Below are 25,611 nucleotides of genomic sequence, written 5' to 3'. Positions count from 1 at the left end.
TAGAACTAAAGTTAGTGTTTTCTTTGGAAAAAGTGAAAATGTTCACAGTTCAGAGACCATGGTGGCCATTACTAAAGAAGTTGTATATTACGAAATTAAATGACACCTCTTTTTTTAAATAAGTGAATTAATTTATTCATATTTGTACATTAAATTGTATACAATTTCAGATAGCATTACAGTTAGATTAACAAAAGCTCGTTACCAAAAAAGAAAATACAAAACTAAAAATTATTCTGGAAGCTTATTACAGAAGTGAAGTTTCATGATCAAGTTCATACAAGTCAAATTTGGTGGTATTCGATGAAAAATTTAGATGTTTAAAATTAAATGTTTAAAAAAACCCACGTGATTTCTATAAAATCATATCTAAGGCAGACTTTTTTTTTGTACATTGATTTTAAACATTTGGATAGAGGGAAAAACCTGAGATCTATACCCAAAAGCTATTCTCTGCAGAAGAGACATACACATTTGTTTGCTTCCTGTAGCAAACAGTATATATAATGGTTACTATAAAAGTTGTGCTGTACATTAGCTGTAGTGCAGGTCACTTTCATATTAAGTGCCAGTAAAGGCTTAGCAAAATATACAAAGTCTTAAAAGGTGAGGCTGTTTAAAGCATTAACTGTATACATATTGCACACTACCGTGAATACTCATGGTTCAAAAAAATACTCACATTGCATTTGCCAGTTCTTACATAATGAACCACGCTGGAATGAGAGAGAGTCAAGAACAGCAACTATTTCCAGCTGTCAAATCAGCACAAAGTGAGAGGCAGGTCTGTGGAGGCTGGTGTCTGTGTGTGCCCTCAGGAGGCCACAGCTGCAGTTCTCACTGGTCCCGAGACTCATAGAGAAGTTTTGTTGCCTAACAGAAAGGGAAAATGTCAGTGTTAACTGAAGTTTCGCTTGCAGCCACCTTATCTGCTTCCCACCCCTCCAAAAAACCTCCTTTGAATCCAGGGCTTTAAATTCTTCCTCCGTTTTCCTCCATCTGAGGCCTGTACTAGCATTCAGGAAGTGCTGAATGCACTTGCATGGTGATAGAAGTTTGAGCACACTGTGCTGAGCAGAGTAAAGGTTGGGGTAGGGGCACCTGGGGAGTTCTAAAATGGCAATAAAGCAGTAAAAAGCCACAAACCTGCCCATACACATTATAAATGACAGTTCTGATCAGCAATCCATCAGGTGACTGGTTGGAATGTGGCTTTGGTTTTTTCCCACCGTAACTCTGATTTAGCAAATATCAACCTTCAGTTTCATTACCATACAGGGCCTAGCACCAAAAGATTAGTCTTCCATTTCCAAAAATCAACAGCTTCCTTGAACCTTCATGAAGTAGTAAAAACAATTAGCTGAACTTAGAGTCAAATGAGTATTTCATAGTGCACATTCCTCAGCCAGTAACAAAATCCAAGGAAGTTTAAAGCCAAATTCTTAGTTCTTTTCATCTAACATATATGAGATCTTGGGAAACCCTTCAGAGTGCACAAATTCTTCAGGTCTCTGAGCAGAAAGCTAAAGTCATGTTCATTACACCCAGCCATAGCTTCTGTTTTCTAAGTGACAAGGCCCTGAAATCCTTGATAAAAAAATTATAGAAATACTCCTAAGGCTGAATGCTCTCTGTGGTGCTGCTGAACACCCTAGGTAAAGATTTTCTTCAGCTTGTCTAAGTATTGGCTGCTTTGCTTACCTTATGCATAGCTGCCAGCCAGGCTGCTGAGAGCTTCTTGTTACAGCTGAAGTCTTCACCAGCAGTAAACTTCATCTGCATCACCTCCTCTGACCCTGGGACCTTGTACTGCAGGATCATTCCTATGGCACGAGTGTTGCCTCCTGAAAAGAGAAATAACATCTGGAACAGCAGCAGGTTTTACCAACTAAGTAACACAACATTTTCCAGCTCATGACTATGTTTGGAGAAATGTGCTCATTGCTCAGTGCAAAGCACAAGCAGCTGCTGGATCTGAGGAGCTCAATGACTACGGCTCGTAGTGCCAGGCAATGGAACCTGCAGCCTCATACTGCTTCATTCTCTCTGCCAAGCACCAAGGCAGAACCTGCATCAGCCTTCAGGTAAAGCCACACACCTGGAGCACCCTCATGATTTACTAGCACCATGTTAAGACATTGTTACCACAGTTTCATCCAGCAGCCTGCAGTCTGTAGGCTTAGGGTCCAATCAAACTGATGGCAAAGCAGGGTCCTGCTGGATACAGTCTGACACAGCAGGCAGCAGTCCCTCCAAACCTGGCAAAGGTTGGAATGATGCTTACATAAGGTTACAGAACAGCTGGCAACATCATTTACTTCCTGAAGGAAATTGGTGCCAAAAACGCTGCTCTGCCAAGAGTGCAGTAAGCAAGGTGTTTGTATCTCTTACTGAGGCTGCAGAGATGAAGATAAACCAAAGCAAAAAATACAGACATTTAACAAGAACTTTTAGAATGACATATTGCTGTCATTACTTCCTGCAGCAGTGGAGCATAAACTAAGCCCTAGGAACAGCACTAGAATACACAGGACACTTCTTACAAAGCTCTTTTTAGAAGTGTCTGCATGAGAGGGCCCCTGGAGGCTCTTACTGCAATATCTGAGAAGCCAAAACAAATCACAATCTAAGCCAAACTCAATCTAGTTAGTGCTGTTAATGCACCTAACCCAATCAGAAGCCCACAACAGGGTTTATAAAAGAGCTATTTTCTACTCTCCTAGGATAACTGGAAATTCAACTTCATCAATTGCTTCTCTGCACCTACTGGTCAGAATAATGGATTAAGGATCTACTGAAAGATAAACCACTGGAAATCACACACCCACAGCCTTGACCAGTTTGCCCATATCTGGCATTACTAAGACAGACACACCTTGCACAACAAAGAGGCCTTTCTTTTAAAGTTGTGTAAAAGCAAGCCAATAATTAACAGTTTCAGTGCAAAGCCTTTCCAGACAGCACACAGGGAGTATATTCATTTCTAGTATGCTCAATTCAGCAACCTGCTGAAGCAAGTGATCTGTAACACTGTGTACTATGGCAGATAGCATTTCTCATCTCTCCTTCTCCCAGCATGGACAACAGCACTTCGGTCTAAAGAACGCCTTGAGTACTTTAGTTCTCCTCCAGAGTGTTACAAAACATTCACTCTTGGTTTATTAAACAGACATATGGGAAGGAACAGATACATGTCAGATTCAAACATAACTCAAGTTGAACAGCAATTATGCATCAAGCAAATAATCAGCACTGCAGAGAAGAAAGAGGTGAGGGGCCATGACATGCTTGGGTGAGTCATGCTGAAAGGCACTGCAGATACCTTCAGTAACAGGCTGGCTCTCCAGGAGGCTGGTGTAAGTGTGAATATCTTTTTCTACCATCAACAAGGAAGGCAGGCAGAAAAGAGATAAAGCAATCAGAAGAGTAGTGAACAAGGAATTACAGGAGCATTAAGTGACTCAGCAATATACCTGGGTGATTAAATACCAAGGTAAGTTTATTCAAGTTAACATGCTGTACTGACTGAATAATGCACAGATGGGCTGTGCAATTAGAAAAACCCAGCAGTGACAGAAGTGTTGATAAAGAACAATTATTGAAATTCCTGACCTTGTTTGTTCTCATTTCAGACAATTCATATTCAGGTTCATCCTGAAATACTCTAAAATCTGGTAAGAGATGGGGCAGTTAAGTTGCTGCACTCCAATTTAGATGTTACCAGTTTCATGTGGCCACCCCTTTGTCTTGAATGAAATTAAGAAAGGATAGTTGAATTATTTACTCTCCCTCCCCCATTTCATTCTGTTAAAAATGTTTGAACCAGTCAAGGCAAAATCCCAGCTGGATTCTGAAATGGAAGCTACCAAAGACTAACAGCTCCCTCCTATGAGCTCTTAAATCAGTAAATATTTGCACATACCCAAGAGAACAGGTGACAACCACCTTTACTCAGGTTTATTGAGAGGCTCTCCCACATTAAGGCTGTGGGGGAACTTCTCCATCTTTAGATGTTCCCCCAAATCCCAGCAGCCACATGGGACAGGGTCTCACAGACTGTGCTCTATTCTGAGAGCAGTTGTAACCAACACAGTTACACACTGAGTGCACTGTCTAGCTCAGTAACTGCAGCTTCATTTTTTTTTTTCTTAATAGTTCATTTATATTAAAAGAAAAAATTACCTCCAGGAGTGAATCCCTCTGTAAGTATCTGAACAGTTGAAATCTGTATAATTTCAATTTCATAATGGCTGTCTCCATCCAAAACCAGGTATCTACATAACAGAAGAAAAAGGGTTTTTTCACTTTTCTTTTCAACAATATCAAGTCCAAATCAGAGGAAAAAAATTAAACAGTCTCTCAGTGACATTGTTTATCTGTTCTTTGGGGTGAGGAGGGATAGAAATCAAGCAGAAAATACTACTTTTCATTGAAATTTCACCCTTCCAAGACATTCTGATCCACTCTGTTAGTAAATTCAAGCAAACATTCCAGTATTGTTGGATCTACCCTTTCAGTCTGATTACTCTCTCCAGTATCCTCAGGGCATGTTACTCTCCTATTTTTTTAGGTTATGTAAGAATAGAGCTATAAGTGCAACAATGCTATAGTTTACAAGTGCAGTTTCTATCAATCTTTCTCACCTCTGGTTGTTGGAAAGTCGACAAACCATGAGCTCAGATTTATCAGATGTTCCCAGAGTTACAAAGAATGTAGCACCTGGAAAGAAATGGTTTAGTATTCTAATACAGAATTCAAGAAGCAACATTCAAGTATCAGAAAGAGCAGCTAACTTTTACTTACTAATGCACTGAATTGAGTGAAATAGGAGAATAACTGAAATATCAAACTGATTAACATCAGCAAAACACTCAAGTATAAAAAGCTGATCTTTAATTATCATGTTCTGACTTACAGGACCTTTCACACATGCTATGCCATTTCTCCCATGTGTAGAAATGCAGATGATATCCAAGAGGAAGCTTTTAAAAATGAGAAGAGATTTGGAGGTGGCAAAGACAGGCAATTAAAGACCCTCTGTCATCACTGTAACAAAATGATTATTTCTGTATTAAAAAACCTCAATTTAATAGCAGGATGTGACCTTCAGTTCTGTGCTTAAGAAACTGTAAAGACATCTCCTTTTCATTACTGAAGGCTGGCTCAGTCTTATTGTGAGGTCAATGAACTTCAGTTTTCATGTTGATTCTTCCCCCTCTAAACTGCTTTGGCAAGGGGAAAGTCACTGTTGCTCCACTGGAGAAGTGACTCAGAACTCCAAGCAGCCCTACATGCCCGACCCCTTTGCTTCCTCCTCATGTTCCCTGTGTTACCCAATCCCAATACTGCTGGCCTGGGAAATGAAGAAAACAACATCCAGCCCTGCCCAATGGTCTGCAATCCATCCTCATAACCTGAACCATGCAGCCCTGGAGTTTCACCTCCTTACTTCACAGTTCACCCAGGCTCACTGACCCCCAGCACAGAGCCTGTGCTGCTGAAGTGAGACAGAGACAGCAGCACCAAGGCTGGAGAAGGACATTACAGCCACCACCACCACCTCTCTGACCACCATCTGTGGCTCTACAGCAAGTCAAGAACAACTTCAGAACATGAAAGCAAACAGGATTAGCTTTAAAAAAAACTCTTCAGTTTAAAAGATGTGATTTAAAATCTCGTCTACGCCCTCATGGTAAAGCAGAGTGAAGAATGATTTATATGCTCCAGGATGAGCACACTCCCTTCTGAACCCAGATCTCCCCAGGAACATCTGGGGCTTAGCTTACCCATTATATGCATACTGGCATCATGCTGAGAGATCATCAAAAGGCACTGAAGGATGAGTTTAAAAACTGAAGTTTCAGCTTTCTAAATGTAATTGGAACATGAATTACTGTATTGTGTGAAGGTTTAAACCTATGGAAAATTGAATACTCATGATGATCTGCCACCAACCACAGCTGTAGGCCATGGACAAGATCAAAGCTCCCAGATGAAGCTTGAAACAAGCACTCTATCTTGTTTGAAAATGTTAGAATATTCTCTAAAGTATTTTTCATCCTTATTTAATGTAACGGGAATATGGTTGAAAGATGCATTATTTCAAGGAAAATGCCAACTGCACACTCATCTGTTCTCACAGGTATTAAAAATTGAGCTTTAATTAAATCACTCTTCATCAAAACCAAGAAGTACAAACTGAGAGGTGCAAACACTGACTACGAAGTGTGAACCTCTCTCTGAATAAACCCCTAACACAAAATCATTAACTGCAAAGCAAGAGGCGCAACAAAGAGGAAACAAAACCACAGCTTGTTGGATAAGAAGCACTGCTCTTGCTGTTCACTGGAATTTGAATAAACACAACCAGGACCTTGGGTGCTTACCATTCATGAGCACTTTGAGCTGTTTGTCGTAGAACTCGGTCTCCTTCTGCGAGACCAGGGCGCACTCGGCGCACTGCCGCACGGGGTCCACGAAGCACATGCGAGGCAGAGGCACTTTCTTACTGCAGCACTTGTCACAGAAACACTTCCCACACCTTCGGCAGTGATGCTAAAAGCACGAGAGAACACCTCCTTTACTTATTTACTAAGGAAACTAAGAGGTTTCTACAAGTTTCTCAGGTGTAAGCTGAGGGACAGTTAGAAGAAATGAACTGTTAGACAGGAATGAACTGGCAGGCAGGAATCTCTGAAGGTTGGACACAAAGGACTGAGTATAATATGAACAGCAGCACTCTAAGCCTTTGCTGGCACTCTCTAAAGATGCTTCTGGAGCAGAAAAGAGGGTCTTCTGATTTCCAGAAAATCCTTCACCTCCCTGTCAATAAAAACCCATGAGAAGAGTGGTTTCCAGGTCCCTTCGCACTTCTGGCAAAAGATCTTGAAGAACTTCAACTGAAGCTTCTATTCTTCTTCAACTGAAGTTTTTATTCTTCTTCAACTGAAAATACTATTATTCTCTTTTAAAACTTAATTATCTCTTTTAAAACTTATTCTCTTATTCCCATGGGAAAAATATAAAAATCTTCATACCTAGAACCTAAAGCTGTTCTTTTTATCAGAAGTATCAGGCAGCACAGCACAAATCCAGTGAAGTTGTGAAACCAGAACGAGTACTGCAGTGTGTTTCACAGCCCCTAAATCTGCAACCAGTGGCCTGTGCTCCAGATCAGGGGTGTGACAGTGCCAGCAGATCTTCCTGATGCAGGTTCTCATGACAGAACAAGTACTCCCAGGCAAGCAGGAACTCATCTGTGGCTCAAAGCAAGCCTGAAAGTTTGATACAAGGAACTGATAACACTGCACTTTTGGTCAGTGTTAGGCTTTCCTTCCAAATGTTCTGCAAAATTCTCTGGAGTACCTATTTCCCAGGGCTACCTCCAATTGCTCCCCACACCTAACACAAGGGAAACACAGCAGCTTGTCATCTGGTATAACATATGAGTGTGTCTGGTTAAAAATTTCTCCTTCCCTCTCCCTCCAAACAATTAAATTAAAAAACATGAACTATGTCACGGCACTACAAGTCACACTTTCACATCTTTCTTCACTTTTGTAAGCCTATGCTAACAAAGTGTCAATGTAATTATACAAAGGAATGATGTTCCCTCCTAAAAATCACTGCTGGCCTTCTTTGGGAGGGTGCTTTGCAGAATTCCCCATGTCACACTCTCCATGCATACCAGTCTGTGTTCCACAGTGACCTCTTACCATTAATAACAGAACTTAGTGTTTTCTCTTCATCCAGTGAGCCTAATTATGTAGTTTACACTTTCTACTTTAACTGGAATTTCTCTCTTCCAAACTCAAGACAAATCCTGGTTTACTTTTCAAAATATGACAATTTTAGTATTTTGCAACACTTACTGCTTCATATTTTATTAATTTATCTTACCTTTCTAGTTATGAAGTCAAATTTTGTATCACACTGCATACATCTTGGGCACTAGAAAACAGTACAAATTAAGATTAGTCTACAATTTTTTAAACCTTTAATTCTACCACCATATACAAAGAATGAGCTTCATATTATGCCCCACAAAGAAACACCTCCAACAAATTTCCATCTCTTATCTTTTCACCATGAATAGCTTTCATTTAATACTGATGTAGCAAAATAATGTCATCTCCATTTGCAAGACAAAAAAAAAAAAAGCTGCCAAACTTCCCCCTAATGAATAGTGCATCCTGCCAGCAGGCAAAAGTACATCTCAGAATTATTTACCATTCAAACATTGATAATGTTTGGCTATCTAGACAGTCCCATATTCCAGAGTCAACTGGTTTTCTGTAAGTTGTCCTCACTTTACTCTACTACCATGCTCTGCTGACTCGCCAAAACATTGTTTACACAATTTAATGCTCTCAATACTCACACATTTTTGAAACATGCTAAGAGATACTTGGTTTTCTTCCAAGCCACCAAGACCTAATGCTTATTCCAGCTACAAAAAGTCACTTCCTGAAATATCTGTTTTCTAAAACAAACTTACACCCACACTCCTTTCAAAAAAATGACAGAAAAAAATTGAAGGAGTTTCTCCCTTCCAGCTAAGTAGAGTTTAAGGGGTGACAGTTTTGACTGTGTTAACAACCAGAAGTGATCAGTGGCTGCTGGACAATCAAATTTTTCTGTATAGAAAGTCACTTACCAAAAGGTTGATACTCAACCCTTAGGTCACTGGATTTTCAACACAACTTTACATATTTTTATCTACCATATCAAACCCCAGTGTCTGAGGCTTATAATGCAATTTTTGCAATATTTACTTGCAAATATTAATGCAAAATTATGCCTGCCTTACTCAGGAGAACATGGTTAGATCCTGTACTAGGTTATATAACTCTAGAACCTGCAACTCCTCAAACCAGACTATCTCAGACTACAGCAGAATGTCCTCTTCACCACATGCCCTGAGCTGAGCAGGGGCTATTTGCTAAGTACACAGTAATCACCCTTTGCCTTTAATTAACATATTTCAATACTTAACCCTTTTTCTTCTATAAATCCCCTCAGGTTACAACAGCTTCTATTCAGGGACTTTTGCTCCAGCAGATACTCAATCACTGTCACAAATCCAACAGCTGCAGCCAAGAAAATGTTACAGCAGCTAAATTAAAAATTCTCCAGAAATTTTTCATGTCCTTTTGGAGTGCAAGCTTCTTAATAATTGGTAATAGTTTATATAAAAGGCTGTGCTGTCTAAACAGACATTTAACACATCAGACAGTAATGGCAGTCACTGTAGTGGAAGGTAAACACCTACTTGCAGAATTTGTTACAACAAGCTGTTTCTAAATCCCACACAGAAGAGCAGTGGAAGTGTTCCTGAATTGCTTTAACTAACACTGAACTCAGGCATCCAAACACATCTTTTCACAATGGCTGCAGAAAAGGCTATTTCAACACTCACTGATAAATAATGTCAGCATGAAGCAATTCCAGCACACACCAGGTTTCACCTCTGTAACAAGTAGAACTCCACAGCTAATGTCATCTTCTGTTCTACCTGGTTTTAATTTTTGACATGTAGTTTAATAGCTTGTCTGGGAGCTGGACCTGGCAATGATTTTGATATGCCTTGAATTTACCTGAGTTCTAATTAGTTTTCTTAATGAAAATATTTGGGAGCTTTTTGGTTGGGTTTTGGTGGTGGTAGGGTTTTTTTAGTTGGCCTGGGCTGGGGTTTTTAATTTGTTTTTTGCCAAAATGCAGAAAGCACAAGTCACAAGCTAGAGGAGAAAAAATCAAACCCAAACTCTTCTTAATACTGTTCTACACATATTTTATAGAGAATGCTAGGCTAAACATAAAAGTGGTTTTTAGGAAGGAACAGAATTATCCATCCTCTTATTTAACACAAGCTATAGAAAAATATTTCTGAATTCCAGACTCATGATGACAGCCCTGCCTGATATAAACAGCAATCCTCAATAAATCACAAGTCAAGTAGCACATGGCAGCTGGCATTGCAAAATGGGATTTTCTCAGGAAAATGTTCTGACACAAGCAAGCTCAAGATACTGCTCCTTCAAGGTATTTCTGCTTTAAGTAACCAGAACGGAGTGAACCATTTGCATAATGTCCCTTTCTGCTTTGCCTGGGACAAGATATTTATTGAGAACATCCTGAAAGGTGAATTTTTCCTATTCATCCATACACTGACATAATTAGAGAGCAACTAGCATTGAATTAAATTTATTGCTTGGAGGAGTTTTATCACATTAACAGAGAAGGAAGCACAGTGTCCAAGTTACTTCTCATGTCTTCAAATAAAAAGATGTGAAGCAAGAAATTAAGTAAGAATTCATGTCAGAAGTACATTCATTTCACGTGCAGTCAACCACCAATGCCAGTATCAGCTTACTTCATCTAAAAAGAGGAAAATGGAAGAACACCCAACAGCTGTTGGATCTTGGCATTAATTTAAAAATACCAAGAGCTGGTTCATTGCAAACTTCTCGTGGGTTTGCTCAAGTGTGAGAACTTATTTCCATAATCCCACAGATCCAGCCAGAGGTGAGAATCCCATGGATGGCCAGGAATCTATAGTTACACTTCACATGCTTTATTTGTATAAATAATAACAGAGTGATTCAAGAAGGGATGCATGGGAACCCCTGGCTGAGCTCCCTAACACAGTGAACCTCTGCAAAGGAGGAAATTCAGGAAATCCCACCTGGAGCACAGCTGGCCAGAGGGGGAAAGGGCAGGATGCCAACCCAGGGCAGGCAGAGCTCAGGTGCTCTGACACTGCCTGAGCCTGGCTTTGGCCAGGAGGGCTCAGCTCCCTCCTGCAGCCAGGGAGGGAACCCTCCCAGCACAGCTGTCAGCTCCTCTGCAGCACACAGTGCTCCTCAGCCACGGAAACATCTGCTACACAGCTGGATATCACAAGGTTTGGCCACCTCTGCAGGCAAACTGACACATCTTACTCAATTTCTAGTCCAAGCTTTCCTTAGCAGAAATATCATCAATTGAGCTCTGCTGGTGATTAACAAAGAAATTCTGAGTCAGAGAAGGCACATGCACAGACCAACACTCTAAATTCTGTCCTGAGTTCAATGATGCTCAGCACAGACTTTCATAAATCCCCCTGAACTCATTACCTCTATTACAAATAAGATTACTTTAAAAAGTAAACTTTTCAGTAGTCCTGCTCCAGCCTTGCATTTCAAATTCCTCATAGTTACTGATATTTTAAGACTGTATATTCTCGTGATAAAAAAATTTAAAACTTAATTGTATTTCAATGCTGTACAAGCTGCACAAAACTACCAACTGCCATAATTCTTAGGTGGTCTTAATTTAAAAAAATAAGCCAGTTGACTCTTCTTGCATAAGAAAAATAAAACTACTGGATTTGTGAGTGTTACTGGCTGCACAGCAAAAGCCAATGGATTTGAAAAGCCAGATCAGAATTTGCTAATACCACTCAAGGTCTTGTCTTGGACATAGAAACTTCATTTTTAATTATGTCTGACATGGTAACAAGAGCGGTATTCTCACCTAATTCTTTGCCTTGATAACCCTGTATCTTTAAATTTAATTGTTCTTAACAAAAACATGGGATTTATAAGCTTCCCTGTGTATCACATACCTGCTTTATTTAAGGCAAAAGTTTGCAACATATTAGGCAATTGTTAACTAAAGGGATGTCAGAACTCTAACATACTTCCAGAAATCTAGTAAATTTTTTTTTCTAGTAAAAAAAAAAAATATTTCCAGAAATCTAGTGAAATAACTAACCACAAAATAACAATTCATAGTCCTAACCTTGCATTAACAAATGCATTTTAAACATTTACCTCTATCACACTTCCTCTCAATAGCAAATATCACGGAGCACATTCAGTCACAATTCAACACCCTCAGCCTATAGATCTGCAGATTACAGGGAAAAGCTGAATTTTAAGGAGAACGAATACCTTCAGCAGAACTATAATAAAAAAATCAAACTAACAACACACATCAGACTGATGTATATAAAATATACAGATTTAATTCTCTCTATATATCTAACAAGTTGAAATAGATCCTACCACAGTCCCCAAACAATCTTTAGTTGAATTACACAGAACTTTCTGCCTGAAGAGATACGAGGCAGAGGGAGAAGTTTTGCTCTCCATTCCTGACCGAAGGAGGACTCGGTGTTCCCAGGCAGAACAGACCCAGCACGTCCGGATCTGCCCCAGAACGCTCTGCTGGGTGACCCCGGCTGAAATCCGCACTAAAATAAATCTGCATTCCGCTCACATTTAAATGCACTGGCGTGTGTCCCCGCCACAGAACGCTGGCAATAAATAAATAAACCAACAATGGATTCTATGTTGTATGTGCATCTGGATGCAGCGACTGGCAACAATCAACTCTCGTTACGTGAAATTAAAAGTATCACCATCACTGAGCTGTTTACTCGGTAAGTATTTAAAAGCAAAGTTGACTGAAACAGACTGAGCTGTTCAGTGTCTGTTTAACACCACGAACACTCACACCAGGAGCCAGAAGGGCTGATCTACCTCAGCCCCATTGCTTCAATAATTTATACAGTTAGTTTTAAACTAGAACGACCTTTATAAGCATTGAAAGCAACACTGCAGAGTTCGCTACACTTTTCATCACCAACTGCTCGCGAATTTTCGCGCCGAGGCCGCACAGCGCTGAGGAGCGAGTGACAGCCCCGTCCCTGCGTCCTTTAACCCATCAACCCAAGGGAAGGGAAAGAGCGGAGGGAAAGGGAAGAAGAAACAGGGGGAAGGGAAGCGCGGCTCCCCTGCCGCCGGCGGTACCTCCTTATCGGGGACCCAGGGCGGCTCGTCCAGGCCGAAGGGGCTGCGGGCGGCGCGGTGCTCGGGCACCATGCGCAGCCCGCTGGGGGAGCGCACCAGCTTCTTCGCGTCGCCGCCCGACATCTTCCCCCGCGCGCCGCCGCCGCCAAGGGACGGCCGCGCCGCCACCCAATGGCCGCGCGGCGCTGCGCGACGGACACGGCACCCAACCAATGGGAAGCAGGACTCTCCGGCCCCGCCCACGCCCTCAGGGTTTGCCAGCCAATCCTGTGCTCCCAGGGGCGCTAGTCCCGCCTCCTTCGTGCCCCGCAACCCGGAAGCGAAGGACTGCGTCGCCGAGTTCCAGGAAGCGGCGCACCGAGCACTCACCGCCGCGAGGGGCGGCTCCGCAGAGAGCCCCCGGTCGCTGCCGCAGCGCCCGCCCGAGGCTCTGAGCCAGCCCGGCCCCGCCGCTCCGGGCCGGCCCAGCGGGAGGGGATGGAGCTGCGCCCTGCCATTGGCTGTCCCGCTGGGGCAGTCACTGGAGGGAGCTCTGATTGGCCTGCGGCGGACAGGCTGCTCGCTGATTGGCTGCGCGGGCGGCGGGAGATTCGTGACGGTGTGAGGGCCCTGTGGCTACCTGAGGGCCCTGTGGCGGCGCCGCGCTCTGTCCGGCCCTGTGTCCGGCTGTCCGTGTGTCTGTCCCTGTGTCCGGCTGTCCGCCTCTCGCTCCCCCGGCCGCTGCCGGCCCCTCGGGAGACCCCTGGCTGCACCGTGACCCGCTCCCCGTGTTTCGTTCTCCTCCGGGCCTCTTCCATGGAGCGGCTCCGTGTGAGCGGAGAGCGCGCAATGCTTTGGAGGCCTTCAGTCGAGGGCCGTCGTAACCATGATTGATGTCAGTAAGTTTCGGCTTTAAACCTCAGAATGTTCCTTTAAATGGATGTTACTTAAAAGTAACTTGCCTCTTCTTTAGATTTATTCTATTATTAGCACCTATCACAACCTCTCCCCCCCGTGTTGAAAAAGGGATTGTTCATAAAGTCATGTATGCTCATATAAATACTTGCTGCCTGCTGCAATCCTTCATAAATTTATCAGAATAATGCTAAGAACCTCTTCTAGGCAGCCATGGGGCTTAAATTGTTGTGGTTTTGACCGAATTATTAAAAGAGCTGTTTAATGTTGTCACAAGTAGCAAACAGATTTGAACGATTTAATATTAAATTTCCTTTTAGCTAATAAATGTAAATGTATAGCTAAATAAATTACTGTCCATGCGTGAATAATTCTGGGTCATCCTAAACTGCTCGTGTGTGAGATTTTTTTCTATTACAAAATGAAAGCCTCGTGTGGTGTCTGACAGGGTAGGAATAAATGACTGTCCAGCTTGCTTGTGAGCTGCACATAGAGCAAAAGCACTATGCAGAATTACAGGCAATTAAAACTAGCAGGATTATTGGTTGAATTCTTTAATAGGATAGATGTAAACAGCCATCAGAGAAGACTTCTGCCGAAGGGCTGGATTAGAGAATAGCCAGGGTTGGAAGGGAGCTCCGGAGATCATCCAGCCCAACCCCCCTGCCCAGGCAGGCTCACCTAAAGCAGTGACACAGGAATGAGTCCATGTGAGTTTGGAATGTCTCTGTGGCCTTCCTGGGCATTTGTTCCAGTGCTCTGCCACCCTCGGTGTAAGAGCTCTTCTTCACCTGAAGGTGAAGCTGAAGAGAGTTTGGCTCCATCCTCCTGGCACCACCTTTGGATTGTGATATGCATTGATGGGATCCCCTCTCTGTTTTCTCCAGGCTCTCCTCAGCCAAGAGATGCTCCAGACCCCTCTTCACCTCTGTGGCCTCTGCTGGGCCCTCTGCAGTAGCTCCTTGTGTTTCTTGTACTGGGGAGCCCAGAACTGAGCTCAGCACTCCTGATGTGGCCTCACTTAGGGCTGATAGAGGGGGAGGGTCACCTCCCTCAGCCTGCTGGCCACACTCTTCCCAAGTAAAATAATATCAATATATAAAATAATAATAACAGCAATAATTCTTATAATAACATAATAACCCCAGAATAATTGCTACTTCTCTAAGATAACTGATAAATGTATTGTTAAAAATAGGAAGAAAAACAAATGTTCTGGAAACTTTTGACACTGATTTATGCCTATTTTTTTCTTGCCTGTGTCTGTGATAAAAGCCACTTTAATCACAGATAATTATGGGATGTGCTGCTCATTGCTGTGCTGTGTCAGGAGATGGATTGGGACCAGTTTGACTTGAACCCTAGAACAATTGCTGCCCTGAAAAAAGGTAATTTAATTTGCCATTGTCTCTAACAGATCACAGTGACATCCTTGACATAATTGTGTGTTTGTGGGTATAAGCAGGCAGATGGACACTAACATTTCAGAACTGTAATTATGAAATAATTTCATAAAGAAGTTTTCTGAGTAATTAAAAGTGTTGGGTTTTTCCCGTGCTTCAATAATAAATTTCCAAACAATTTTACAGCTTGTGTTGGTACATTCCATGTGAGTGTTGCCTGCCCACCATAAAAGAATTCAGCATAGATAAACCTCAAGTAAATGAGACTTACAAACTGGGAAAACTTTGCTGTGTAAGTCAGCCAAAAGTATTTATAAAAATTCCTCTTGTTTCAGCTGACATAAAATCAGTAAAAGAGATTTTAAACCTGTCTGGAGCAGACTTGCAGAGATTGCTGAAGCTCTCCAGTGCAGACATCCAGTGCCTGCTGAAAACAGTCTCTCACACACTCAGGAGGAACAGCATGCTCACAGGTAATGCAGTCAGGGCATAAAAAATCTTCTAGCTAAAGTTCAAAATAACTGTCACTGGGAGAAAATATGGTTCTGGTTCCTCAATGACACAGGAATGTGGGTTTAAAATGAGAATGGAAGTGTTTTCATTGTGCTGTAGTGAATTATTTAACTGTGCTAAGGACAGCTCCCCTGGGGGTAAATGGAAGTGAATGGGTGACATTTTCAGGATTGAACCTGCTTGAAACAGGACAAAGTGTTTCTCCAGTCTGAAACACTTAAATACAGGAACAAAATATTTCCTTTTTCTTTCACACTATCTTCTTCTCTCTCACTATTCTCCTTTTGGACTAAGACTAGTTGAAAAATTTATATTGTATATTAAAAGCTTCATAAACTGCTTTGTCATAAACACCTCATTCCAAAACAAGTAGGACCTAATAGCTCCTCCTGTACAAATTCTTAATGACAACTCTGTATTTAAAACCTATTTTCTTGTGATTGCATGTGTCTTCAGGCTTTGACCAGATGCCTGCTGTGCTGTTTTGTAATCTGCTATTTCTATTTCCATAATTGCTGTGCTAGAACCTTTGCTGTGAAAATCCTTTCTGAGTGTAACTTTCCTCAGAGACACCTTAGAGGCAGAGAAAGGAAAAAAAGAGTTTGAGAGGAGGAGAGAACTCAGTGTAAATTATCAATCTTTGTCCAGATACTCAGCAGAAGTCTGATGTCGAGAGAGAGGTGGGGAACACCAGGCTGAATTAGGGAAATTCTCCATCAACAATGCAAGCATCCCTTGCAGGAATAAAGCTTGTGTACAGCATCTATTTTGTATCATTGTGTGTTGGAAAAATAATAAATGAAACTACCTTTTTCTTTTTTTTTTTTTCCTTTTTAATCATTAAAAACCACTCCCAAACCCTGCAGCACTTCAGCTCTACCAAGATAAAGAACATTTCACCTCCCAGCACCAGAAGCTGAGCCTGGGATGTCCAGTGCTGGACAGCTTGTTAAAAGGAGGCATTCCTTTGGTGGGAATCACAGAGCTGGCTGGGGAGAGTTCTGCTGGGAAGACTCAGATTAGTTTGCAGCTGTGCCTGTGTGTGCAGTACCCTTACAAGTATGGTGGCTTAGAGTCTGGTAAGTGCTGAACTGTAAACCTGGGTTCAGTTCCCATCTGAGGGAATACACTGTCCTCAGGAACCTCATCAAAGCAGGAGCACAGGCTCAGTGCATGGCTAACTTCAGCAGGAGGCCAGTTAGTGACTAATGGGTGTTTACAGAGGGAAAAGCTGTGCACATCCTGCAGCACAACTTAACTTAATTCACAATTCCTGTTGGCTGTTGTTTGCCTGTCTGCCACTCTGGGTTCAACTCAACAGACTCAAACAATGTAAGAGAAGTGGTGCTGTCGTGAGAGCTCGTTGGCTCCTCAGGTCAGCAGAACAGCTCAGCAGATCACTTTCTACAAACATCTTGGGTCTATGGTACACATTCCCTAGCTGTGGATTTCAAATTTCAAAGATTATTTGTTTTGATGATTTGTTTTGTAAATCAGTAGTTGTACTGATTTACAGAGTAAAATCGATGGAAATGTAATTGAAGAAAGGTAACATTGTTTTGTACCTGTGATTTTCCTGGGTTTACCAAAGTATGCAGGTTTATTCTTTGATTTGAGTATGGTTTTTTTACCCTTCTGTCATATTAATCTAACTCCCAATTTTTATTTTTTTTTACTGTTGCTGCCATAGGAAGGGAGGAAGCCTGTGTCACTTCTGAGGATTCTGGTAGTCTGCCTTAGGTGTGTTTTACCTGTGACCTTGCTGCTCCTTCCACACAGCACTGGCTTTATCTGGCTCAGTGGCTCCTTGTGGGGAAACCTACTAATTTCTTGAACTAGCTCCACCCATGTGGAAAAATCATGGACTGTACAAACTGAGATCTTGCTTAAAGGGCTGTGAGTAGCCCATGACTTACATTACATGATGTCATTAATCAGAGCAGAAACAATTATATTTTGTTCTGTTCCTTTGTGTGCTGCTGCTAACTGCTGCACATAGTTTAAATACATTTTTATCCATGCTCCAGCATTTCTTCCTGTTTGTGTTGAAATCAAGGAACAGAGCAAGGTGCCCAACACCCTACTGGCACTCTTGTGTTGAGCCTCCCATGAGAAATACAGCATTTAAAGCTTAGGTTAAATATGAGGAGTTTTATCCTTCAGGAAACTTGAGGAGAACAGCAATGCTTAGAAACTCTCACAGAACTCTGCACTACCAGTGGAAGATTTTGCTACTGGTTTAAAATTATCTCTGTATTATTCTTATCCCTGCATTGTATTTTTTTTACTGATTGGAAACTTCCCTTCTCATAAGTGGTGATGTTGAAATACATTTCTTTAAACAGTTACTTCATTAAATTTAGTGCTAGTCTTATTTGTAATTCTCAGGGCAAGGAGGTTGGCAGCAAAGAAATGCTGAAAGTAAACAAAGGCCTCCTTTGCCTCCAGGATATCTTTCTGCTGTTCTAGGAATGCCAGTTGTGTTCAGTTGTGTTGGCTGAATTTATTTTATATGCCCATATTCATAAGTAATATGTGAATATAATTGAACAAATTAATATCCTTATTAGAATTCTGGATTAGAAAATAATGTTTGCTACTGATTCTTGGTAACAAACTGGTTTGGTGCCTGACAGATTATGATCATAGGAATCAAATTTTTTTCTTTTTGAGGTTGGGGGGTTTTAGTGAGTTTTATTCCTGTTTGGGTGATTTTTGCTGGTATTTTTTTTGTCAATGACCAGCATAACACATTTATTGGCCTGAGTAACAGATTTGATGAAATTGCTGATTTCTGTTTGGGTTTTGTTGGACTTGTGACTGTGTTTTCAGTGTCCTGAATGTTGCAATAACTATGGATCAAAATACAATTATTTAATCAATGGAGCATCAATCTATCTAGAAATGCAAATCTGCATCTGGAAGAACCCCAGTGACTCTGAAATCTGAAGAAATTGACAGTCCACCCTTTTTAAGTAAACCAAGGAGAGGACAAGTGACCTCCTGCTTAAGGCAGGTCTGGTTTTCAGAAAGCAGATGATTTCTCTGTGAGCCCAGAATTCATGGTAGAGAAATCTCTGTCTTTCAGCATTAAAGCAGCACTGTGCAAAAGGCAGTCAGCTTAAATAAGCATGGTAGCTGAGAAGGCCAGAAAGTTTTACTTAGGAGCTGTTGTCTCAATACAAGTGAGCACAGGTTTTCAGCGTGAAATTCATAGTGCTGTGTTTTGGATTTCTGACTGAAGCAGGCAGACTGTGCAGTGTCACTCTGTGGGTTGGATAAAGTGTGATACTCCTGATCCCAAGGGCGGGTGATCAGGTGCTCCTCAGCTGTGCACAGTGAGTGTCACCCAGTGGAGAGTACAAAATCCACTTGTCCCAGCTGGTGCTGAAGAAAGGACCAGGCATCTGCAGGAGAGTCACAGAAGTGGAATTTTTGTTCATCACTGATTCAACATGGTTACAAAATAACCAAACAAACATGAATTTCCAGGTCTGTATGTGTAGCTTTTAAATGCAGAATGTCTGATGTAATTTGTGTGCTGTTAAGAAAACTGTGTGTGAAAGGGCCCTGTGGTTTCCTTGGCTACAGGAGCTGTCTACATTTGTACAGAAGATGTTTTCCCAAGCAAACGTTTGCAGCAGCTCATAGACCAACAGCATAAGCTGCGTGCAGATGTTCCAGCTGAAATCATACAGAAGATCAGATTTGGAAACAATATTTTTGTTGAGCAGGCAGCAGACCTGGTAAGTAATAGCACAAAGAATGTTTCTAAGTCTCTTGATCAATATGGATTTGAGGCAGTATTTTACTGTTAAGGTCATTAGTGGAAGAGCAGCAATTAATTACAGTGTCATGTCCTGATTGTTTCAGTGAGAGCCACTCCTTCCCCAGCTAGGCTGAGAAAGTTGGGGCTGTTCAGCCTGGAGAATAAAAGGTCCCTCCTATGGGGACCTCATAGGAGCCTTCCAGTGTCTGAAGAAGCTGCAGGGGAGCTGGAGAGGGACCCTCTGTCAGGACATGTGGACAGGGCAAGGGTCCAAACTGAAAGAGGGGAAATTTAGACATTAGGAAGAAATTCTTTACTGTGAGGGTGCTGAGATACTGGAAGAGGTTGCTCAGAGAAACTGTGGATGCCCCATCCCTGGCAGTGTTTAAGGCCAGGCTGGATGTGGCTCTGAGCATCCTGGTCTGGTGGGAGGTGTCCTGCCCATGGCAGGGGGTTGGGACTGGATGATTTTGAAGGTCCATTCCAACCCCTTAACATTAAATAACTCTATAAAAACAGAACAGTTTAGGAGTGTAGTACTACACCTTTGAGATTTAAAAGTATCAGTGAAGTCAGAGCTGCGGGTAAATGCAGGTTGCAGTTTTGTCTCTTCCTCGGTAAAACCACCAGATGTGGTTACTGGTGAGACTCAGAGATCCACCAGCTGCCTTCATGATTCAGAACTCCCTGAGCTCGTGCTGCAGTGTAGTTCAGCCTCCTGATGTCCAGCAGGGTTCTTTGCCCCGTGTCACTGTCCCTGTGTGTGTGGCAGGACACGTTCCAGCAGTGCCTGACGAGGAGGCTGTCCCTGCTGCTGGCGCGGGGCATGGCGCGCCTCGTGCTCATCGACTCCATGGCCGCGCTGTTCCGCGCAGAGTTTGGCCCGGCTGACGCTGCCCTGAAGGCTCGATACCTGCAGGCCTTTGGGGCTCAGCTGCACAGCTTGAGCACCAGGTTCAGGACTCCCATCGTGTGCATTAACCAGGTATGGTATCCCATTGCTTCTTATCTGTTTAATAAATGGCTGGTGGGCGATGGAACAATCCGTGTAAATGCAGATTTCATGGTGCTGTATTTACACCGTAGCTGACTGTTAATGACTGATGGAAACTGAAGCTTCCTTAAACTGATGTACTTTAGTAAATGTTAACTACTCAAAGTTTATTATTTAAACTTTTATAGGCTGTTAGTAGGGGGGATAGAATATAAGAAAATAAAGGTAGTATAGAAAGTAATCTTACCCCTAAGGAGTTGCAGCTGAGCCAATTACAGAGATTAGGAACAAGCCTGACTTTAACAGGCCACAGCTGTAGCCAATGAGAAGAGTACTATAAAAGAGTGGGTTGGGTGGGAGGAGAATTGGAGTCAGTTGGCTGTTTTGTGAAGAAGGAAGAGGCAATGCTTAGAGGAGCTGCCTACAAGAAGCATTAAGGAAGTATGAAACCCTTGCAATAAGGAGACAATGATATGGAACCTTTGCAATATGACAAAAGTTAATGTTCTCAAAAGTTGTCCACTAAAGCTGACAGAAATAGATATGTATAGCAACTGCAGAGGGCATCAAAGCAAAATAACAGAGTTCTTTCTTATCACTGGCTTCAAATGCCATTGTCAGGAGGATTGCTCTGGGAGCTCTGCAGGCAGTTACATCTCAGGAGACAGTGAAGCGCCAGAGACTTTGCTGCATTTCTGTGGAACTCAGCACTTTTGTGTGATTGCTGAGATTACTGAAGCACTAAAGTGCATGCACTGACTTGAGCTGGACCAAAACAAGCTTACAATGATACTGGTCACAAAGAGTATTCTTTTGAGAGAACAAGGCAAGACACTGCTCTTAGTCTGCTCACAATATAAAGGGGCATCTGAATGCCAGAGGTGAAGCAGTCACACTCCACTGTGGCCTGGGGAAGGGGTAAGTCAATGTGCAGGCAGGCCACTGAGAAGCTTCAAAGGTAGTGAAATCATTGAGAACAGGGCACTTTTGAGATCTGGGCTTTTGTACTTTTTATCTCCAGCTACAGCACTGGAACAGTTTTGTGAATGTGGGGGATTTGTTTGTGGTTTGGGTTTATTTTTTAACAAATAAGGCCTCCATCTAGTAGTAATTTAATTAATGTAAGCTGTACCTTGCTAAGTAGTTCTAACACTATAAACTCAGCTTGTGATTCCCAAATCTATTTTAGTTTGCCTTGAAAGAATAAGTGTTTTCTAACTTGGCTTAATATATGCTCTGATAACTTGGATTTTCTTGCCTTGGTTCCCTTCCCTGCCCTCCTGCTTGCTGGATACAAACCCAGAACCCAGGTCAGCTGCAAATCTGTTTTTGTGCTTCAGGTGACGGATGCAGTGAGCGAGTCGGAAGCTGCTCAGTGCAGTTGCAGGTGAGTCACCCACACAGAGTGACAATGTCAAACACAGCAGCTCTGAACCATTCTGATCTTTGTCACCCCAGGGTAGGCTACAAGATCATGTGAGGAGCACTGGGGCATTTACCCAGCAATGCTGGATTTGCTGGAGATCAGCACTAGCTCGTGCTGTGAAGGGGAAGAAACTGTCTTACACCTTTATGTTGTAATCCCTGATCACAAGTTAGCAGGAAAAATTCCCTGGAGTTAATGGCCTGAGTACCTGCTGACACGAGAGTGTTTCTGCATCTTTCTCTGATGTAACTGCATACACCTCCTGTCTGCTTAAAAAATACAGCAGCCAAACCCTAGCAGCTGGCTTTGTTAGTGAGCTAAGAAAAATCCCAAAATAGTATCTTCTGACACCAAGATATAACAGGATTCAAATGTATGTATTTGTTGTTTGAATCCTAGCTATAACCTTGATTTACTGCATAAGTTGGGTGCTACATAAATGAGTGTTTGTGAGAAGTTCACTTTGTCCTTCAGATTCTGGAACTGACACAGAACAAGGATGAGGTTCAATTATTATTTTTGCCTGGTCATCTTGTATTTATTTTACTGAAGAAATTGCGCTTTTTCCAGGAAAAAAAATGGTTTTAAACCTTGAGTTGAAAATCACACATATGCACCCAACATCTCTAAACATACCTGCAAATGGAATCCAAGGCCAACAGTTACACACTTCAAATATTAAAAGTTCAACCACTTTTCTCGTGTGGTTTCCCTGTTGCAAGAGAGGCCTGTCCAGATGGAGGCAGGTATTCCCCCTAGCTGTAGTTGAAAGAATCACAGCTGTTCTGTATAGAATCACTTCTCCAGCTGTTTCCTTGCCACGGGGAGAACCTGAGTTTTGTGGGTAAACCCTGTCACCTCTGTCTTCAAAGACCCATAGTTTTCAATATATGTTAGAGAAACAGTAAATGATGCCTTCTAGCGCAGTTTTGTTCCAATAGAAAGTATTTCCTATGAAATCCATGCATGCAGAAATGTGTAATGCTTCCCTTCCAGGGCAGTGGGCAGCAGAGTCACTCCAGCCCTTGGAATAACCTGGTCCAACCAGCTGCTGATGAGGCTGATGGCCCGGCGGCTGTGGCTGCCCGGCCACTCCCCTGCAGCGGCAGCACCCGGAGCTGGCAGCAGGAGGACTTTAAGTGTTGTTTTTGCTCCCCATCTCCCTCCATCCTTTTGCTACTATACAGTACAGCTGGAAGGTGTAAAAGGAATAAAGTAACACTTTTGCATAGTAAAGCCTCCTGCTCCAAAAATGTACCAGGACTTTGCTTCAGGAGAATTACTGGTGAAATGCAATTGTTCCTAGATGAGAGAAACTGATGGTGAGGTACATGAACAATGGTATGGCTACATTTAGCCTTGTCTGCTTTGTGCAAGGTGATCTTTTTACTCTTGGATACTCAGCTTTTCCTTGTGAGATGAGTATCCTGAAGGTTCTGAAGAAAAGGGAAGCTGTGGGCAGGTGGAGGCTGCACAGTGGAGTGGGATGTAGCAATCCCCACGATGGGGGAGATCTGATGTCTAATTTTATTTTAGTAGCATGCTCATCTAGAAACAGCATTTATTGTAGTTTTGTACCCTGTTTCCAGACCCAACAGGCCTTGAAATTCAACCACTTTATGTTGCCTGCTGGTGGTTCTGGGTCTCATGCTGCCAATTAAGATAGCCATTCTTTGTCACAAAGCAGCTGTCCTATTTTAAAATCATTTGTTATTAAGATTTTAAAGAAAATAATCCCATAAAGGTACTTTAACATATTACTCTAAGAATTAAAATTGCACTGCCTTTGTACTAGATGAGTGTATCTAGCTTCACAGCACTCCTTAAAATGTTTTAATGGTTCATTTCCATTATTTTCCTGCTTTCTAGTCCCTTCCCTTCATAGCAAAAGCCTCTTTAGTCTCTTTTATTTGAAGGACAGCAAACCACATCCCCCATCCCCTTGTTCTCTTTGCCCATTGCAGAAGCTGTGTAGCCTCAGGGCAAGCTCTCTGTGTTCTCCCTGATGCTCTGCCCTGCTCTGTGTTTTGCTAAATCAGCATTCTTCATGGGCTGCTGGATTGCTGCCTCTCATGTCCTGTGTCCCTGCTGCTGGGCTCTCAGCTCAGCCATGATCCTGAAGGGCACCTTCAGCTCTTTTCATCCAGTCAGCTGCTATTGCTCTTCTGAGGTGATTTTTGTTGTTCAGTTACAACATCACATGGGCTTTCTTCCTGTCTTTGTGCTATTTGTCTCATTTTTCTGCTGTCCGCAGCTCACTGCCATGGCATCCACTCTTCCTATGGCTGAATTTTTCCTTTGCTCTGTTCCATGTGAAAGCAAGCCAGGTGGAGTTACACTGTCCAGAGGCCTCTGTTGTGTGGGTGCCTGCTCCCATCAGTGAGTGATGCTCATTTGTATCACACACTCATCAAGCTCTCACCTTTCCCCTCCTCCTGCTGGCCCCAACAGGAACTCCACATGTTTCTATGGGGTGACATTGCTCAGGTCTCTTTTGGCCAGGAACCCTGTGTTTGTGAAAAGCTGCCTCCTCTGCCTGTCCCCAGTCACACTCCTTCAGGACATTCATCCTCTTTCCATGTGGAAGCATGCAGCTGGGTAGCTGAAAGCTTTGTCTGGCTGTAAACTGCCTCAGCTGAACTGTGGCAGATTTCTCAAGGGACAACTGAGTGTGACTCAAGGAGAAGAGACCCTGAGTGACTGCCTGGGGAAGTTCCAGAGGAGAACAGGCACAGCTTGAAGCTGAAGGAAAGAGATTGTAAGCAAGCAGAAAGGATGAGTTGCTTCCAGTGCCCTCTGTAACCCCTTCAGATGTCTCAGGGGCCCTTGTGCAAATAGCACAAGTTGTGTCTAAATCATTTTTCTAAAATGTCTTAATTCTCTGTATTTGGAACACAGCTTCTTTTAATAAAATCTAACCATGAAGCTTAGAAACCTTTGTGTCCTCTAAGGAAAAAGTGACAAGCAGGGCCACCTCTTCCCTAAAACCCTTACTCCTTCTGTGCCTCCTCCCTAACAACCTCAATAAAGGTCAACTAATGCAGCACAGGTGACACTCCAGTCCTCTTCTGTTCCTGCCCTGTGCATCTGGGCTGGAACTGCAGCCAAGGCAGTGATCATCCCATTGTGTGACTGGGAAAGGCAGCCACACAGAGATGCAGCTGATTCACAGAGTCATCAAACCCTACCTGCATTTTCATGTACAAAGAGCCACATCAAATGCTGGGCTCCAATCCCAGGAGTTTGCCTTGCTGTGAGCAATGTCCAGAACTGTGTGAAACCCCCAAAGGCTCAGTCATATTTTGATATTTTGATCAAAATATGAGTCAGGGGTATTTTGATCGCTCTTTTTTGCAACTTGCAAATGCTTGCTGGAACAGCCCTGAAGCGTTATAAGTCACAGATGGGTCTGCAATCAAAGTTCTAGTTTACCTTGTGAAAAACATTTTTACCAACAAACAGAAATAACATTTTGCCTGCTCAAGTGTTGTGTCATTACCCCATTGGTTTGTTGGTTATTTCTCTCCAGCTGAGGCAGAGTACATTACTGTTTGTCTCCTGCCTCACAAGCACACACAAACCCTGCAATCTCAAATGCAGCTGAGCCCCACTGAGGCTCACAGCCAACACTCAATCACTCCAGCTCCAGCCCCCTCCCTCAGTCCCACCCCCAGCACAGCCCAGGATGTCTACCTGACCCAAGGGCAGCTTTGGGGCTGCAAACCCTCACAGGAACCCACCACAGCAGCTGTTGAAGCCTTGTGTCAAATGTGCTGAAATGTGCTTAAGTTTTTAATAAAAGCAAATTAAGAACCTTC

The 25,611-nt window shown here is 42.6% G+C and overlaps 2 protein-coding genes across 7 annotated transcripts; one reads left to right on the top strand and one right to left on the bottom strand.

Annotated features, from left to right (window-relative positions):
• Positions 1 to 109: 109 nt before the first annotated feature.
• ZFYVE21 (zinc finger FYVE-type containing 21) lies at positions 110 to 12,952 on the bottom strand. 3 transcript variants are annotated; one of them, XM_030948732.1, is made up of 8 exons: positions 12,795 to 12,952; positions 7,900 to 7,950; positions 6,387 to 6,555; positions 4,644 to 4,719; positions 4,183 to 4,274; positions 3,323 to 3,376; positions 1,702 to 1,844; positions 110 to 873 (listed from the first exon to the last, which is right to left on the bottom strand). In XM_030948732.1, the coding sequence occupies exons 1-8, from the start codon at positions 12,915 to 12,917 to the stop codon at positions 838 to 840; spliced, it is 744 nt and encodes a 247-aa protein (XP_030804592.1). In that variant the 5' UTR covers positions 12,918 to 12,952; the 3' UTR covers positions 110 to 837. The 3 variants fall into 3 exon arrangements, with proteins under 3 accessions (XP_030804592.1, XP_030804595.1, XP_030804594.1); XM_030948735.1 differs by lacking the exon at positions 3,323 to 3,376; XM_030948734.1 differs by lacking the exons at positions 110 to 873; positions 1,702 to 1,844; positions 3,323 to 3,376 and adding an exon at positions 3,402 to 3,671.
• A 430-nt stretch (positions 12,953 to 13,382) lies between these two features.
• XRCC3 (X-ray repair cross complementing 3) lies at positions 13,383 to 25,610 on the top strand. Of its 4 annotated transcripts, none has more exons than XM_030948549.1 (8): positions 13,383 to 13,668; positions 14,964 to 15,076; positions 15,427 to 15,564; positions 16,471 to 16,683; positions 19,196 to 19,350; positions 20,146 to 20,358; positions 21,671 to 21,754; positions 22,790 to 25,610. In XM_030948549.1, exons 2-8 carry the CDS (start codon positions 15,022 to 15,024, stop codon positions 23,111 to 23,113), a joined length of 1,182 nt encoding a protein of 393 aa, XP_030804409.1. In that variant the 5' UTR covers positions 13,383 to 13,668; positions 14,964 to 15,021; the 3' UTR covers positions 23,114 to 25,610. The 4 variants fall into 4 exon arrangements, with proteins under 4 accessions (XP_030804409.1, XP_030804411.1, XP_030804408.1 ...); XM_030948551.1 differs by having other exon boundaries at positions 13,383 to 13,672; positions 21,708 to 21,754; XM_030948548.1 differs by having other exon boundaries at positions 13,383 to 13,672.
• Position 25,611: the final 1 nt, after the last annotated feature.

The sequence above is a fragment of the Camarhynchus parvulus genome, chromosome 5 (assembly GCF_901933205.1).
Source record: "Camarhynchus parvulus chromosome 5, STF_HiC, whole genome shotgun sequence".
Taxonomy (NCBI): domain Eukaryota; kingdom Metazoa; phylum Chordata; class Aves; order Passeriformes; family Thraupidae; genus Camarhynchus; species Camarhynchus parvulus.
Note: the sequence above shows the minus strand (reverse complement) of the source record. Positions and strands in the feature narration are given on the sequence as shown.

Bases quoted from the DNA above. Each gene is read 5' to 3' on its own strand.
- ZFYVE21 (XM_030948732.1), bottom strand. From the start codon at position 12,917: ATGTCGGGCGGCGACGCGAAGAAGCTGGTGCGCTCCCCCAGCGGGCTG. The intron at 7,951-12,794 runs GTACCGCCGGCG...ACTGTTTTCTAG, and splicing joins CCTGGGTCCCCGATAAGGAG to TGCCCAAGATGTATGCAGTG. The intron at 3,377-4,182 runs GTAATTTTTTCT...TGTTGATGGTAG, and splicing joins AGAGGGATTCACTCCTGGAG to AAAAAGATATTCACACTTAC.
- XRCC3 (XM_030948549.1), top strand. From the start codon at position 15,022: ATGGATTGGGACCAGTTTGACTTGAACCCTAGAACAATTGCTGCCCTG. The intron at 15,077-15,426 runs GTAATTTAATTT...CTCTTGTTTCAG, and splicing joins AATTGCTGCCCTGAAAAAAG to CTGACATAAAATCAGTAAAA. The intron at 16,684-19,195 runs GTAAGTGCTGAA...CCTTGGCTACAG, and splicing joins GTATGGTGGCTTAGAGTCTG to GAGCTGTCTACATTTGTACA.